The sequence below is a fragment of the Mirounga leonina genome, unplaced genomic scaffold, assembly GCF_011800145.1.
Source record: "Mirounga leonina isolate KUSES-001 unplaced genomic scaffold, KU_Mleo_1.0 Mir_53, whole genome shotgun sequence".
Classification (NCBI taxonomy): Eukaryota; Metazoa; Chordata; class Mammalia; order Carnivora; family Phocidae; genus Mirounga; species Mirounga leonina.
Genome location: NW_023270807.1, coordinates 98,000,115 through 98,018,043, shown reverse-complemented (window position 1 = coordinate 98,018,043; position 17,929 = coordinate 98,000,115). Strand labels below are relative to the sequence as shown.

The 17,929-nt window shown below is 39.8% G+C and overlaps 1 protein-coding gene across 2 annotated transcripts in view; it reads right to left on the bottom strand.

Annotated features, from left to right (window-relative positions):
• Positions 1–2,747: 2,747 nt before the first annotated feature.
• Positions 2,748–17,929, bottom strand: part of SAMD5 (sterile alpha motif domain containing 5) — a 61,399-nt gene continuing 46,217 nt past the window's right edge. The window contains exons 2-3 of one of the 2 annotated variants that reach the window (XR_004676611.1): positions 7,428–7,657; positions 2,748–6,603 (exon numbers count right to left, since the gene is read on the bottom strand). Coding sequence is in view for 1 of the 2 variants with exons in the window: in XM_034990963.1 (XP_034846854.1) it covers positions 7,595–7,657 (63 nt within the window). In the remaining variant the exon portion in view is untranslated. Of the gene's footprint in view, positions 6,604–6,780; positions 7,658–17,929 lie in introns of those variants that run through there. The other variant, XM_034990963.1, reaches the window with a different exon arrangement.

Sequence of the window (17,929 nt, the reverse complement as noted above, 5' to 3'; positions counted from 1 at the left end):
AGTATTTCCAGGGACAAAATCATGGGTTCATATATTTATATTAAAAATATCTAAAAGGGAGTGTGTCTAAAATGCAATCAAAGAGAGAAGTTAATGTTTGTGTAGGGAGTGTATCCAAATATGTTTGTATTTTGTCAGGCAGCATTACCATCTGCCAGCATGTATGCCATAAATACATTAATCATAGTTTGATTAGTTTTAATTACAGGAATTGATTGCTATTTTATTAGCTTTAATTGCAGGAATAGATGAAATCCCTCTCACAATTCAGATGAGGAAAATATGGCCAAAAGAAAATTGTAATTCAAATAAGTGTATCATTTTAGTATTTTCATGTGCCTTCACAAATTACATTTAATACAATCCTGTAAAAGAAAACCTACATGAGTATGTAAACTTTTATTTTATAAATTATTTGCATTTATAGTTTTATACGAAAGACAACAGAAAAGTCAGAGGACCTGACTAACAACACAACCATGTCCCAAGGTGATATTCTGATCAAGAGAAACCTGGTTGGCAGGGTTTTGAGATGAAAAGCACAAACATAAAAGCCACAGCATTCCTCCGGGTTCTCTGAAACCAGGAAATGCCTTGCTAGAACCAACTCACACAACTTCAGGGTTCGGCTTCCTCAGGCATGTGAGAAAGTTCACTTAGTCCTTCACTCATTCGACAATATTACAGAGTCAGAAAATGCACCAGGAATTAGGGAAGGACTAAGTGGGGAACCAAATGAGTGGGGGCAAACCACATGGGCTCAGGGCCTCGTGTGAGTCACAGTAAAAACCAGACCATAGCACTCTGTGATTTTCTTCTGGAGAAGGTGAAGTTACTCAGATTCGGTTGCCCAAGCCTTTCCCAGGTGTGTCTAGACAATGCTGTGCACTGGTCACATTCACAAACAGGACAGCCCCGAAGGTGTAAAAGTGCATGACCAGACAGCTACTCACCAGGAAAGCCGAGCCTGCCTTGAGGGCTTCTGATTTATAGGTCAGACTTTAGAAAAAATTAAATGTATACTAAAAAAAAAAAAAAAAAAAAAAAATTAAATGTATACTCTTCACTCAGAATGGCTCTTTTTATAAAGGTGGTTATGTAGATTGATTAATTTCCAAAGTTGAAGTTAAATTGATGGAGCTCAATGGATGTGAAAGAATGCACTCTGACTATATACAGTTTGCAATCGGTGCTCATTATTCAACAGGGAAACAGATGACATTATGCAGACATCCTGTTAATGGTACATGGATATATTTTAAAGTGGAGGAGGTTGGCCAAAAAAGTGTCCATAATTACACGAATACACTCTGTCCTCAGGGTAACTCCAGGAGGGGGAAAAGGTTAAGTTTTTCATTTAAAATTGTTCAAGAGTCCTCTTTTAAAATTAAAAAATCCTCAGTGGAGCAGCATATGGTCTGGAATGAGACTGGAAGGTATTCATTTTCCAGATTCAGATGAAAGACTTTAAAAGCTGCCTTACGTGAAGTGATTTTATTAATGATATAAACCATCCCATTCCTTATCAAACACTCCTCTCTCTACTTCATGCATGCAACTCCCCATTTTAAAAAATACATTTTAGTGCTGCCTGCCAATATCATTGACTTTTCTAAATATGCTTGATAGATCAAGGAAGACTTAAAGCATCAGATCTCCAGGCTGAAAGCGGAGGTTTTCAGCGTGTGCTGTGGGCTCGTGCAGAGCCCCCGGGCTGCTTGGAGTTTCAGGGTATGAATCAGCCTTCTGAGGCTGTGACTCGAAAACCATGGATCTAAGTTGAAATTAAGGCCGGACCAGAAAGATGGGTCTCTTTTGAAAAATGCCACAAATCCCGTTCGGTATACTTTCTAGAATCTGAGACAAAAAGCCGGGATTTAGAGAGTCTGTCACAATCCAGCGTGTGATTGCGGGCACGCCACAAACTCTTGGCCGCTCAGTGTCTTAACTACACAATTTCTGAATCAGATTATGTTTCCCAGGGTACCTTTTTACTTCTAAAGTCCTCACTTGTACATATTTCTTCCTAATATTTACTCTACATCTTTCTTGCTTTAAATTTATGTTCTGCTCACCTTGAATTCGGTGAGAGTAAAAACAACCTTTCGTCATCACCAAACATATCATACGGGATGCCATTTACGCAGAACCCGCAACATTACTACAAAACTGTTTTGAATTAATTTTGGGGGGCTGATTAGCCTGGGCTAATTATTGTGCTAAGGTCAATATTTATTTATTCCATTTGCTCAAGGTCCAGAAGCCAGAAAGTGGTGAGGCCAGCATGTGAATCCAGTAGATTCCAGATCTAGTGACCCCTGAGATGCCGCTTATCTGTAGACAAATCACAACCACGTTTGAGTGATGGATATTCAAGGCTGCGGGAGCCACGGCAGAAACTCCACATGTGACCCCGCCTATCACCTAATATATCTCACCACCCCCACCTCCCGCTCTGCGAGCAGCAATTACTGGCACAAAATTACAGCCTATCACCCTCGGGAGGACTTTTTAGTCAGAAGTGGGGTGGGCTGGAGAGGAGAAAGCCACAACATACACATGTAACAATCACATGAAAGCATCCAAGCACACATCGTAATGATTTATTTGCATTTTGCATGGAGTGTGGGGAGACTTGCCTTCTCCTTTCTTTCAAGTTGGAACTCTGATTTCCCATGTTAACCATAATGCTCCATTACTATAAACATTTATACATCGTCAATTTAAACAACACACATACTCTATGCCATTCATCGGAATGGAAAACGATCACAAAAGAGGCCAAGGTGGAACCGCTGTGAAAGCTGTAACATTTATTGAAGAGCGGACATATGTTTGCAAATCACAGCGCTGCATGGGAGTACGATGTTCGTAATACTGTTCCAAGTAAGCTTTTAATAGAGCCTTCTCATATAGTCCCTTTTAAAAACAATTAATGAAAGGGGGGGAAAAGGTGTCAGTTGCAATTACATTTACAAAAAACCAAACTGCAGCTTTTATTTAGAATGAATCTGTGCTCGGCTACTTAGATGTACACATGTTAATTATTTGGACCTATGCACACGTCTCTGTAAGGCAGAACTTTTCCATTAATGATGACTTTAGGAACCCAAAGAGTATCTCAGAATAGTCTCAAGCTTAGAGAACAGGGCAACAACTGCAATAGAATTTCTACCATTTGCCCCAATTACTATACCACTTTGCCCTCAAGATATTCAATTCAGCATTTTATTTTCGGAGCAATAAAGGAAAATTCATCAGACAAAGGGCATGATACAGAATGCTTCTATAAAAGACACATCTCATCTTAATGCTGAAAAGTTGACTTTCTTTTGTTCCAATGGAAGAAATGCTGGCCAAATTGTCAAAAAAAATACCACCCAGCTCTTAATGTGGAATTTAACCTCCCATTTTCCTCTAAAAGTTATCTTTTAACAGCAACAATAAAAAAACCAAAACGTCATTGCAGGCATTTAAACAACTTAAAGGAAAATTTCTGTGTTGGTAAGCAAAAAGAAAGAAAGTTATGTTATTCATTTTTCTGAACTACTGTGGGTTTTTTGTTTTGTTTTGTTTTGCTTTGTTTTGTTTGCCTTTCACGGACATATCTAAAACAGTGATCCTGGAGTAGAAATTTGATTTTATATTCTTAGAGATTAATAATATGAAGCTAAAGAGTATTTTCCAAAGAATCTAATAGTGTAAAACATATGATGTAGGAATATCTAACCAATGACCACAGAGACTGCTAAGAGTAAAATTAGAAGATTCTAGAAGAGAAAACCTAGCTGATTTGCTTTGCTCTGCACAACTTCCTTTGTTTCATATGGCATCTAGTATAGCTTTATTCAAAGCACAAGTTGTCAGCTGACTTCTAAGCATCCCCTGAACTTGGCCCTTGGTCTGAACAGAGAACTGGCAATTTCGTCAGATTCTTGCTCATGTCTTGTATATGTCTCTGGACATATTATTCTATTCTTTATCCTTTATTTACTTGAAATTCAGAAATCTTCTACCTGCCTGAACATGGTGTTTTGATACCTAATTTAATATTACATGTAAAAAGTTTTATGAATCAAATATTTTGTCTAAAAATGTAATTCTCTTTAACCTCTCTTTTTCTTATTCTTCAATGCCCACGCAAGGAACCTGTTTACGGTGCTCGACTCTTCACAGAGAACAATCCAGATATGCTCATCTCAGTTTTCTGGCAGGTGCTTCCTAGTCACTGGTACATCTGGTTTCTCTTCACATAGAAAAGTTTGCTGATCCACCATCATCCGCTTGGTATCTTGGCTGGATTTATTGCAGAAGAACCTATGCGGGAATGCCGACTTGCACTCCTAATTTGTAAATCACAGTCATAAAATCCGATGAAAATGCACATATGCTACTCACTAATTTGTACACCAAGTTTTATCAATCTAAAGCTGTAAGAAAGAAGAAAGTTGAAGAAATACCTTCATATGTATCTGTGTGACTATTTCCCCAGCCTTGAAAAGTGCTGGCTTTACACATTTGCTCATTGTTTTTAAAAATCACATTCCTTTCATTCAACCAATAAACATTTAGAGCGTTGGTGGTATAGTGGTGAGCATAGCTGCCTTCCAATAAACATTTAGCGAACTCCTGCTGAAAGTGGCCACTGTAACCTTTCTATCCTTTCTAAAAGAAAGCAAAGGGGCTTTATTTAGTGGGTTTAAGGCAGCAATAACGACACGTCAATTTATGCTTGAGTTTTCTAGTCAGTTTTAAGGTAATCTCTTTCATGTAGGAGGAAAGAAAGAAGGTCATGGTAAAGAAGGGAAGGAAGGAAGGCGCGTGGCACCTACTATGTGTCAAGCACCAGGCCAAGAACTCTGTGGCTGTTTGATGTAGTTTGATGCAGAACTATAGGAAGTATTCATTTTCCCCGTTTAATGGGCAAGGATAAAAAGCTTTTGATGAGTTCAACAACTGTTCAAGACCATTCCCCATGCTACATTATAGCTTATGTCTAAACAGATTCACTACCTGAAGAGGCAATCGACATGATTCCAAAATTTGGACTTAGATCCGGAAGCCAGGACTCAAGGTTTACTGTTTTTGTCGTTGATTTCACACCACCAAGATGCTGTAAATTTCTTGGGACTGAGAAACTGCTTGAGTACAGCTATTCTAATTTGCTTCAATTCCCTTGGTGGGAAGGAGCCCTTGCATTGCCTGAACCAAGAAATATTTTATGTAAAGAAAATCTTTCTTTCCTCACCCCCAAAATTTTGTTAAAAGATGAACTGAAGAAAAATTTTGCTATACTCCTCCAAATTCCTCAGTGTTATGAAGTAAAAATCTCTACTTAATGTCTCTTGAAGTTCTAGGAAATACAAATCAAGATACTCCTCTAGTTCTGATAACATACTTGTTCCTTAGCTACTTCCTTTACCTTTACCTATTAAGGATATTATGAATGTTAGATAAAATTTTAGAATACTATAAAAAAATTACTCATCCTAAGAGTAACTGTCTTCAGATACAATTCATGGTAAGACTACTTCCTTTCTCTTATATTCTAAGCTCTTACCTGACCTTGATTTAATGCAAAAGAATTAGGGGTTCCTTTAATACCTCTCTGCTTAAAGCTTTCTCTCTCTGGCTTTAGGTAAGAAGTCTTTCAAGTCCTTTGGCTTTCTCACTATTCTAGATTGTGACTCTTAACTTAAGTAGGATATCATTATTTTCAAATTCATATAGCAGACACCAAGAAATTTAAATTCAGCAAGCTAACTGAAGTTAGACATTACACAAGTAGAAAATAAAACTTGAAATGACCATAGTCCCTTTTTTTTGGTTGCAGTAGATTACATTATAATGCCAATGGTGAAATAATAGATTTTTCAGACATTGGGTTCTTTCTAGCAACAGTTCAACAAATGCATGGAAATGCACATCTGTGAAATAAATCTGCCTCAGATGCTGCATCTGGAAATGAGGTCTTGAACAGGAAGCCATTTATTATCACAATAAATTCGATCTGTAATCTATCCAGACCCCCCACTCCTTAAGAAAAATCTAGCTTGGAAATTTGAAAGACTCTGGTTCACTTGGGAAAAAAAAAAATGATGAAAGGTTGATTGGAGTCTAATCCTTACTTATCTGCAAGCTACATATAGTTTAAAGGACAATTTATACATGCTCACAAGCTTAATTTCCTTGCATTTGCATTTAAGAATGAGACTGATTTTACAGTATCGAAATTAATCTCTAGAAGTAGATAAACTATGTAAACCTTAGATTTTTAAAGCAGTATTGTAATAAAATTGCCCTTGGAGACCTTAACTGCTCACCTGGGGACCGGCATGCACCAGGAAGAAAATGCACATAAACTGCTTTTCCTTTGAGAGTTTCCTACTCTTGAGCATCACAATGCTGAGGCAAACTTTAGCAGATCCTGTGTACTTCCAAGTAGTGCAGGAAAGATTCTGTAACAGGACTGACGGCTCATGGGCTCTCAGAAGCTGCCTGCCCCCGAAGCCTGTGGCAGACTTGGACCTTCTTTGATAATTTCCTTTCAATTAAGTGTTTGGTCCCATCAACTTGGTTGTATTTTCTAAGCAGGAAATAAAACTACCCGCAGCCAAAGGCAAGAACAGTAAGAATTAGAAAGACTCCAGATGTGTCTTGATTTCCTTCCCCCACTCTAACCTACTCTCCTTTTGGGCTGTGGTTATATAAGGTTTGTAATGGTCGCTGCCACTGCCAACTTCCCTGCTCCCACGGGCCTGACATCAGAATCTTGGCGGGGGGGGGAGGTGGGATCCGGCACAGCACTGGCCAAGACAGTCCCCAGGGAGTGAGAAAAACTAGAGATCAAGTTACACAGCAGATCTTGCTCAGTTGACAGTGAGAGCAAGACACCCTTCCTGGTGCTAACACTACACTTCAGCCAGGTTAAATTAAACATGAGAAATTAGAAAAAACTCTCTCCCCTTGCTGATGTTCCTCAAATTCATCAGCTTTATGATCCTACCTATATACGAAATAACTATGAAAGCACCTTAAAATAAGGAAATTCCATCACCAAACTATTCTATAGAGAATTATATAAAATATCTCAGCCCATAAAAACATGGTCCCATATGAAGTGAAAAAAAAAAAAAAGATGTATCCTAAAATATTAAATTAAAGCTCCTAATTCTCAAGTTAAAGGCTCCTATGGAAATGATGTAATGATGAGCTAATGCCAGAAACCCGCTTTTTGTCTTGTATTACACTTAAAATTAGTTATCACCCAAATGCCTCGGCCAACCTCATTTATTTTCATCAAGAATTCAGAGAATGGAGGGGAGGATCCCCAAAATAGGCACGAGACCTGATCTCAAAACCAGACTCAGTACTTCTTTATGTATGATGTTTCACTGCCTCGTTTCTAGCTATTATAAGTTAGTTACCCAGTGTACTAAGTTGATTATTCCAGAATTTTTCCAAGAAAAAAGTTAAGCTGATGAGTATTTCCAGGGTCATCATCCATTTCCCTTTGTGAAAGAAGGTTCTAAATATGCCCATTTCCAGTCTTCAGGCACCTCATGAGTCCTCCACGAGTTCTCAAAAATGATATCTAGCGGTTCTGTGATGACTTCGGCCAATTCATTAAGTACTCTAGGATGCCAGCCATTGGGACCTGTGGATTTGAACATATCGGGGTTATTGAGGTTCTCCTTTACCCATTCTTCCCCTAGTCCATCATGGATTCCTGCTCCTATTTTTTTTTTAAGTAAACGCGACTCCCAATGTGGGGCTCGAATTCACGACCCTGAGATCAAGAGTCACATGCTCTACCAACTGCTGCTCCTATTTTTAAGTCACAATTTTCCTTTTCTGGTTACCACATGGACTTCTGAAAAAAATATCTTTTTAAAAGATTTTATTTATTTATTTGTCAGAGAGAGAGAGAGAGAGAACAAGCAGGGGGAGCGGCAGGCAGAGGGAGAAGCAGGCTCCCCGCTGAGGAAGGAGCCTGATGCGGGGCTCGATCCCAGGACCCTGAGATCATGACCTGAGCTGAAGGCTTAACCAACTGAGTCACCCAGGTGTCCCTGAAAAAATACCTTTAAGTCTCTGCTTTTTATCTATCCATTTTTTCCTTGAAGCTACTAAATGAAAAATGTATTTTATTCTTCTCCAGCCTGTCTTGTTTAAAAACGTTCTGTTTTTCCTTTTAGTTTCTTGTAAGAACAGGTAAAAAAAAAAAAAATAATGAAAGTATATCTTGCAACAGTTTGTCTCCCTAAATCACACCACTCCCTACCACCCTTGAGCATCCTTCATAACAGAGTAACAGTCGACACACTTGGAGACATTCTACAGGCCACCCATCTGGTGCTCAGAGGGTAGAGATCTATGCAACTTGTATCTGCAAGTGCTAATTCAAAAAGCGCTTTCTGAAATAAAAAAGATTCACAATCATCTTTACCCAGAATCATCCGTATGCACAAACAGTAGCTTTCTTCACATAGGCATTTAAAAAACATAGCTGTGCCTGAGCTGGAAGAGATGAAGGATTCTCTACGAAGCAGGACCCCAGTAGAATTCATCTACTGTGGTGTGGTCATCTGTGCCAATGTTCTGGGACTGCTATTACACTAATTATCGCCGAACTCTGATAGGTGTTGACAGTTTTAACCCCTTCATTGTCACAGTGATGCCTCTGAAACTGAAAGCCAGCCACAGATTACAGTTTCCTGCCCATACGTCGCCGTCTGCCCCAAATCCCCTGACAGATCTACAATAGACAGAGGGGAGGAAGAAAGAGAGACAGCGCAAAGGAAGAAGGAGGGCCCCCGAGTCTTCTGTGTGATTTCTGATCTGACAGACCGACTGTGCCACTTGGATTCAACTGTTGACTTGTTTCGTTTTGTTTATCAATTCAAAAAGCTTTTGGTAAAGGTTGAATCAATTTTGTTGTCTTTTATTTTGTTTTTCTCAGTCTCTATCTCTCCAGCCTTACCCCCAGTTTCATCTCTCAAAGCTGCGTTAAGTAAAAAAAAAAAAAATCATGTTGCACACATCATTAAAAAACTCTTTTAAAAAATAATTCTGCACATTTCTCTAGGGTACAACAATTTGTTTTAGCACATGCCATTTTCATCCCTGCTCAAATAGCCACCTGCTGATGGCAATATGTTAACTAATGTGTCACTATTAATTAGTTTGGATAATATCATCCAACAATTACATCTAAATGGAGAAAGAGTGCTACTATCCATGTTCAGGAAGTTTCTTTCTCCAGGGAATCAAGCTCTTTCTGGGCCTTTTTTTTTTTTTCTATATTACTAAATAATAATATTGTACCACTAATTATTAAATGCAAATAGTCCCTCGAATAAACTCATATCTAAGCCAATGCCTCTATTTAAATCGCCTTCTGTTACAAACTGTGGAAAAGTAATGTTCAATCTGTTTTGACAAACTAACTTTTTTGGTGGGGAAGTTTGTAGAGGAGGGAAGTCACGCTAATATAAAGAAGGTAAGACTATTTTTTTACGATTTATTTATTTATTTATTTATTTATTTATTTATTTATTTATTTGAGAGAAACAGAAAGGGCATACAAGCAAGGGGAGGGGCAGAGGAAGAGGGGGGGAGAGAGAGAGAGAGAGAGAGAGAGAGAGAGAGAGAGAGACTCCACACTGAGTGCAGAGCCTGATGCAGTACTCGATCCCACACCCCTGAGATCATGACCTGAGCCAAAATCAAGAGTCAGAGGTTTCACCCACTGAGCCACCCAAGCACCCCAAGACAGTTTGGTTTCTAATGCTGAAACAGGTGAATGAATGAAAAGGCATTCCACCAAAAACTATATTGACTATATAGTGCAAGAGAATGCATTTCAAACTGAAAAAGCAGAAAGTGCCTCAGGTTACAGCGTTACAGGTTTCTGAGATGGTGGGCGGACCACAGCCAGGCTCAAGGAAGAGTCACAGAGGGAAGGAGGAGGCTGCATCGTGAGGACATTCTTATTAGAACGGAAGATTCTCACATGCCTGCCCATGCTAGATACAGCTCTGCAAGTCAGAGAGATGGCCTCACCTACCTTTTAAAGGTCATTTTTATTCAAGGAACCTCTGAAAGTAAAGAAAATGCCTTTGGACAGGTTATCACCTGCACGCTCAGGCACCGGCCGTATTAAACGCCTCCAAGATGTGGAGCACGGCATCATTCACAAATCTAGCATCACGCTGACAGCCTCCGAAACCTCCTGTGCCTTTGGTTCAACAAAAACAAATCACATTCGTGAAACAAGCCCAGCCTTGCAGTTTGCTATTTTCCGTTCTTTGGGGGAGAAGCTAGGAGGCAGACAAACGGGATTGCTGCCACCGGGTCACGGAGAGTTTCCCGACGCGAGCCGCCACGGAGAGCCAGGCTTAGCCCAACACGGTGCCTTCACGCTCGCAAGGGAACATCGCGGAGCTCCCCGTTACAAACGCGGCTTCCTGCTCCGGCAGACGACATGCATCGTGGCATCCCTGCTCCTGCTGCGAGATCCCACTCCTCGTGTCAAATAGAAATGAACAGACTTCTAAAGTTCTGGCCAGCTTTAAGGAGAAAGCGGCTGTAACGCCTACATCCAGTCACTGTATCCTTTTAAGATGAGGACAGCACACAGGCATCACCAGTCTGGCCTCATTTCGCAGAGCTGCTCTCCCCCCACCACGCTTTTTTCGTATTTCCCTTCCCCCCTAAATTATCTGGCATATGCCTACTCTTTCTTCACTACACCAAGAAAAAGAATAATCTGCTTATATGTGTCTATCGGCTTCTTTGGAGACAGGGCTAGGTTGACAAAAAAATCATGCATGGCATTGTCTCAACTCTGGTCCTTTCTCGAAAATCATGAAAGCCAACCTCGGGTACAATAAATAGCAGGTTATATTTTTGTTTCTATTAATGCTCCTGGAGTTTTGCTATTACTATGTGAAAAATGAAAGCCAGTCATTTGCTTGTAATGTGCCAAATTATATCTCCCTATTTCTAGGGAAACACTGCTGAAACAAACCAAAAAAAGGTGTCTTAGTTGGCCTAATTCTCCCCCTCCCTGCCTTTGATCAAGACCAGTCTCAATCAGAGTTCTTACATTAGAGCCACATAAATCTAATTCTTGAACTGAACTGTGACTTTCTCAGTTTTATTTGTTTTAGGCTCTTATGGGGAATGGGAAGGGTAGGGGGAAAGTCTTTCATTTCACAGATATTTGGCAATTCTCATCTATGTTACAGTTCCAATCTGAGAAACAGAGAGGGGCAGCAAAAGTTATTGAATGAATAAAGAGACTCTTGTCCTGTGGTTAAAAATGAAGATTTATGAGATTACATTTTTTTTCTCAGTTGATTATTCTGAGTTTTAACTGATTTCAAGTCTGTTACTCTTTTTAGCTTGTGATTTTTCCCCCCTAATTAAAGCCAATCAGAGTTATATGGAAGCTACCCCATATAAAAATTATTTCTCTGTTGTGTTATTATTCTAAAGGATATAGCTCCATTGCAGATATAGAATCAAGAGACAGAAAATCTCTACATTTGGTTGCTGGGATAAACACACAGAACTAATGAGTGTACATTAATAGCCCACATAATTCCTTACAATGGGGGGTGGGGGTGTGGACAACTGTCTTATAGGGAAAAGCCACATCTCTTCATGGTACAAATACTACCTTCTCTCCTTCTGGATGACACAAGGGGCACGAAGCTGAATCTATGGGTGGTCCGGTGACAAGATAAAAAGGGTTTTTAGGTCATGACTTTCTCAAGCTAAGCTTACCAACATTCAGCCACATCACATTGTCTCTCATTATGGAATGGTTAGAATTTGCTTTAGAGAGAGGTTAGAATTTCCTTTAGAGAGAGGGGGCTTAAATTCAGCCTCATTTTAACTGTAAACTTCTCCAAGGGCAGAAACCACATTTCATACTTCTTTGTATCTCCAGTGGGAATACACACACACACACACACGCACATACACACACACACACATAGTTGCATATACTACTACTGCTGATTGACTGAATCATCCACAGTATAATTTTTACATATAATTTCTCAGTAAAATAAGTTCCTATTGGAAAATATTAGTCTAGCAAGTCAGCTGGGAGTATATTTTCCTTTGCCTATCCAACAGAGAAAAACTTTTCAATATATATCCACTCTACCAGTATGAATCCTAACGGTCACCTTTCAGTTCCTCAAAAGGCTTCTGAGGGTCCCTTAGGGAAGGCCAAGGCTGCCTCCCAGACCCCAATAAGCTAGAGGATGCACTCTGATGTTATAAAATTAGCTGGCATCCATGTCCTTTTTCTGCTAAAGGAGTCTTACAGGGCAGATTTCCCAGGGACTTTTGTCTAAGACGAAAAAAATGTTTGACCTACTCCAGAATGATCTACGTATATTTTCTTTTTTTGACTTTAAACACCAACACCCAAATGCTATATAAACTCTTCTGTACAGTTCTCCTGTCTGTCTTCATCTGTGGTGTGTCCTTGCGAAGAACCGATTTACCATCTAGCCCCTGGAAAAAATTCAGTGGGATACAATAAACTGCACAAGCATGCTTCTCACTTCCTCCACTGGACCCACATGGGTTCTAAACTTCACTCAGGACTTATCCGCAGGTTTTCAGCAAATGGGAAGTATGCCAGAGAGGCTTGAAATTTTCTTACCTGCTTATTAGTCGGCAAACTCTCAGGAACAAATTCAGAGGTTAAAACACAAAAGTGTCTTTGTTTATCCTATCCTCAGGGCATTACCGATTTTATAATTTTTCCAACAGAACAGCTACGTAAATTCCCAATTTCTTTCTTTCTTTTTTTTTTTTTTTCAAAGATTTTTATTTATTTATTCATGAGAGACAGAGAGAGAGAGAGAGGCAGAGGGAGAAGCAGGCTCCCAAGGAGCAGAGAGCCCGATGCGGGACTCGATCCCAGGACCCCGGGATCATGACCTGAGCCGAAGGCAGACGCTTAACCATCTGAGCCACCCAGGTGCCCAAATTCCCAATTTCTTAAAAGCACTTTGTGAGACTCATCACTGAATATTCTGAATATGCTAAATTCCCACACTGAGAACAACCCCCAGGGTTGTGGTCTGCAGGGTGGTAGCACGCCCCAGAGACTAGGTGCAGAGGCTCTAGACCTCCTCACTGCTTAGAGATGGAGCCACATCTTATCTCTACCAGGAAGAAATTATCAAGATTTAACTATTGGGAGTTCTGTATTGTTCTTTCAATAATTTTATAATCATTAACAGCTATCACAACATGCAGCTGGGGCTAGGTCACTGCACTTTGAAGAGGTTGACTAGTACAGTTAAAGAAGGAGAAATGGTGGCTGGAGGGGACAGTGTTTTTAAGAACAAAGAGGGAGCTTAGGCATATTTACAGACTGCGTAGAAGGATTCCATGGAGAGAGACCAAATGCCCGAAAACAAAAGGATAATTATGGATCAAAATTATTACTTGGGATAAGAGTAGATACCCAGGGGAGGGATTAGTCTTAGAGGGGAGAGGGGTCACTCATCAGAAATAGAGGGAAAGAACAGATGGGCAAAGATGCCAGTACATTCTGATGGGAAGAACAGCAAGGGAAGGCGCTCACGTGCAGATGGACTACTAGTTCTCAGGAAGGACCAAGCCAAGGCTATCTGAGGAGCAAGGGGTGAGGGGGCAAGGGTAGGGCTGTAAGGAGAGGGGAGAAGTCAGAGAAAGCCACCAGGGGGACTGTGACATGGGGTCAGCATGATAGCTGCAGGAGGGCAGGCTCAGCGGGATTGGACTATATATGGAATTAGAGTAAAACAGGCTTTTAGAATTTTTCTGTTTATGCTTCAAAGTCTCCAAATATCACCCCAAATAGTGATCAAGACACAGGCCTAGAAATGAGTGATACAAATCCAGAACAGAAATAAGGATAAATGCTAGAATGTGCTGAATATCAGCATTCTGTCCTCCAGTGCAGCTCTTCCAAACACATTTGGTGGGTCTTTTTTTTTTAGATTTTATTTATTTATTTGACAGAGAGAGAGAAAGGGGGGGAGAACACAAGCAGGGGGAGCAGCAGGCAGAGGAAGAAGGAGAAGCAGGCTCCCCGCTGAGCAGGGAGCCCGAAGCGGGGCTGGATTCCAGGACCCCAGGATCATGACCTGAGCTGAAAGCAGACGCTTAGCTGACTAAGTCACCCAGTTGCCCCTTTGGTGGGTCTCTTGATGAAAGTCCTGTTGATGACTGTTTCAGTCCGAGTGGGCCGATAGGACAGAATACCAGAGACTGGGTAGTTCATAAACAAAAGAAATTTCTCACACTTCTAGAGGCTAGAAAGTGCAAGAGCAAGGCGCCCACAGATTCAGTATCTGGTGAAGGCCCTCTTCTTGGTTCACAGACACCATCTTCTTGCCATGGCCTCACATGGCAGAAGGGGTGAGGGAACATTATGGGGGACCTTTTATAAAGGCACCCATCCCATCATAGGTGCTTTACCCTCATCACCCAACGACCTCCCAAAGGCCCCACCTCCAAATACCATCATACTGGTTATTAGGTTTCAGCACAGGAATTTTGGAGAACATATTCAGTCTACAGTAATATCTGTCTCTAACCAAACTTAGAGCTGCTCTTTTAAGGGTTCTCATCTCTCTGTCTCTCTCTCCTGTCTCTCTCTCTCTCTCTCATCTACCATGTCACAGTAAAATCATCCATGATTATGTACTGATGGTCTTTGAAGACACCATTAGCTATAATCTGCTAACCCTTTTACAATTAACACCAATATAGTTGCCCTTAACAGTATGTTTATAGTAAATACTATGATTATTATTACCTTCCTGTCCTGGCAACAGTGAGCAACTACTAATATTTATTAAGTGACTTTCCTCTGTGCCAGGCACTGTGCTGAGAACATTAGGCATGATCTCCATTACTTCTCATCATAAGCCAATGTGATGCCTAACATGGACCCAGTTTTTTATAGATGAGGAATCTGAGGCTTTAAAGTGTAGATAACCTGGCAGGGTCAAAAGGCTCATTGGTGGCAGATGGGGTCTGTCCAACAGCAAAGCCTCCCCTTATCAAAGTATGTCTGAATTCCCCATCACTTTTGATTAGGAATGTGTAATAAATGAATAGTGTTCCCCAAAGTTCACATCACTCAGACCATGAACTGAGAAATATGGCCTCTACAGAAAGTTCGGGCTCGCAAGATATAATCATCCTGGATTTAGGGTGGACCCTACATCCAGTCACTGTGTCCTTTTAAGATGAGGATAGTACACAGAGCGACATCAGAGGAGAAGCTCATGTGAAGACAGAGGCAGAGAACAGACTTCCGCAGCCATAAACCAAGTCACGCCAGGAGCCACCTGAAGCCAGAAGGGGTGAGGACGGATTCTCTCCTAGAGGCTTTGCAGGGAGCATGGCCCCACCATGACCTTGATGTCATTCTTCTGGACTCCAGAACAATGAGAGAATAAACTTCTGTTGATTTAAGCCACTCTGTTTCTGGCACTTCATAGCAGTTCTCAGAAACTAACAGAGAACCCTTTTGCAGAAATACATAATTTCTCAAATGTTCTCAGGAATATTCTTAATCACTTCATTGTTTTTGGCATTACATGCAAATGTGACTTTAGGCAAAAGGTATTTTTATTCAGAATATTACACGCTGTGCAGATTGCTTACTTAGATGTTATATTTAATGTCATTCATAATATATAAGGAAAATTTTACTTCTTCATGTTAAATAAATGATGCAAAGTATTTAAATTAATTATGTAAGAAAAATAGGACTTACAAAAAATACATTAAAAACTATACACCGTGTTTATACATGGACTCCGTATATATTAAAGAGCAGACTGAGATTTAACCATTGTTTGTTACAGCATCAAAAATAGAAAATAATCAGAATTTGAAACGGTTGCTTTCCTTTTGCTTAATGTCCAAGACTTTTTTATTATTTATTTGAATATTTATGATTTGCTTTAAATTACAGGACAAGAGAAGGTTTCAGTGGCTATTTGCAACCATTTCTCTACTAATAACACACTATGTATGTGGATATTTGTAATTCTAGTAAGTTCAAATTGAATATAATTGCCCATGTTTTTCTGTTTTGATATCAGTTATTGATGAATGAGAATTTAATGTGCAAGGTAAGCATATTTGATCTCTACGAGGTTTTCATTTAAAGGGAAAGATAGTTAAATAATTTTCATCAATACATTTTTTTTAAAGATTTTATTTATTCGACAGAGAGAGACATAGTGAGAGAGGGAACACAAGCAGAGAGAGAGGGAGAGGGAGAAGCAGGCTTCCCGCCAAGCGTGGAGCCCGATGTGGGGCTCGATCCCAGGGCCCCAGGATTATGACCTGAGCCAAAGGCGGACACTTAACCGACTGAGCCCCCCAGGTGCCCCTCATCAATACATTTAAAGATATATGATGAAACAATCACTATTCCTAACCTACAAGACTTTTGACTCCTCTGACAGCTCAAAACTCTTTAGCTGGAAAACACTACAATATTCTATATTAGCAGTTCTCAGAACATTTGGTTCTAGGATCCATTTGCAATTTAAAAAACCATTGAGGAGGAGGAGAGCAAGATGGCGGCGAAGTAGGAGACCTAAATTTTGTCTGGTCCCAGGAATTCAGCTAGATAGGGATCAAACCATTCTAAACACCTATGAACTCAACAGGAGATCAAAGAAAAGAATAGCAGCAACTCTCTGAGCAGAAAAGTGACCACTTTCTGGAAGAGTCATATTCTATCCCTTCATTGTAGTTAACCTTATTTTTGGTATATATATAAGTTGTTCCCTCTTTAAAATTTTGGGATAGAGTTTCTTATAACATACCAAAATATACCCTAAATCTCTAGGGTGTGGCTTTGTTCTACTCTCCTGCCTTATCACATTCTCTCTCTCTTTTTTTTTAATTTCTCTTCTTTCTTTTTTCAACCAACTTCTTATCAATTCCTTTTATAAAATCTTTTATAATTTTCATCTTTGATCTTTACAGTCATATTCCATCCCTTCATCATATTTACCCTTATTTTTGTACATATAGAAGCTTTTCTTTCTTTAAAATTTTGGGAGGCACTTTCTTCTAACAGACCAAAATATGCCCAAAATCTAGTGTGTGGCACTGATCTATTCACCAGCCTGATCACATTGATCATATCCTTTTTTTTCTTTTTTCTTTTCTTTTTTCTTTCTTTTGCTTTCTTTTCCCCCAGTTTCGGGTCTCTTCTGATTTCTTTAGTGTATATTTTTCTGGGGTCATTGTTACCCTGTTAGCATTTTGTTCTCTGATTCATCTATTCTCCTCTGGACAAAATGACAAGACGGAAAAAATCACCTCAAAAAAAAAGAACAAGAGGCAGTACCGACTGCCAGGGACCTAATCAATACAGACATTAGTAAGATGTCAGACCTAGAGTTCAGAATGACAATTTTAAAGATACTAGCTGGGCTTGAAAGAAGCATGGAAGATATTAGAGAAACCCTTTCTGGAGAAATAAAAGAACTAAAATCTAACCAAGTTGAAATCAAAAAGGCTATTAATGAGGTGCAATAAAAAATGGAGGCTCTAACTGCTAGGATAAATGAGGCAGAAGAGAGAATTAGTGACATAGAAGACCAAATGATGGTCTTCCATAAATAAGCTGAGAAAAAGAGAGATAAAAAACTACTGGATCACAAGGGCAGACTTCGAGAGATAAGTGATACCATAAGATGAAACAATATATTGGAAACAATATTAGAATAATTGGGATCTCAGAAGAAGAAGAAGAAAGAGAGAGAGGGTCAGAAGGTATATTGGAGCAAATTATAGCAGAGAACTTCCCTAATTTGGGGAAGGAAACAGGCATCAAAATCCAGGAGGCACAGAGACCCCCCTCAAAATCAAT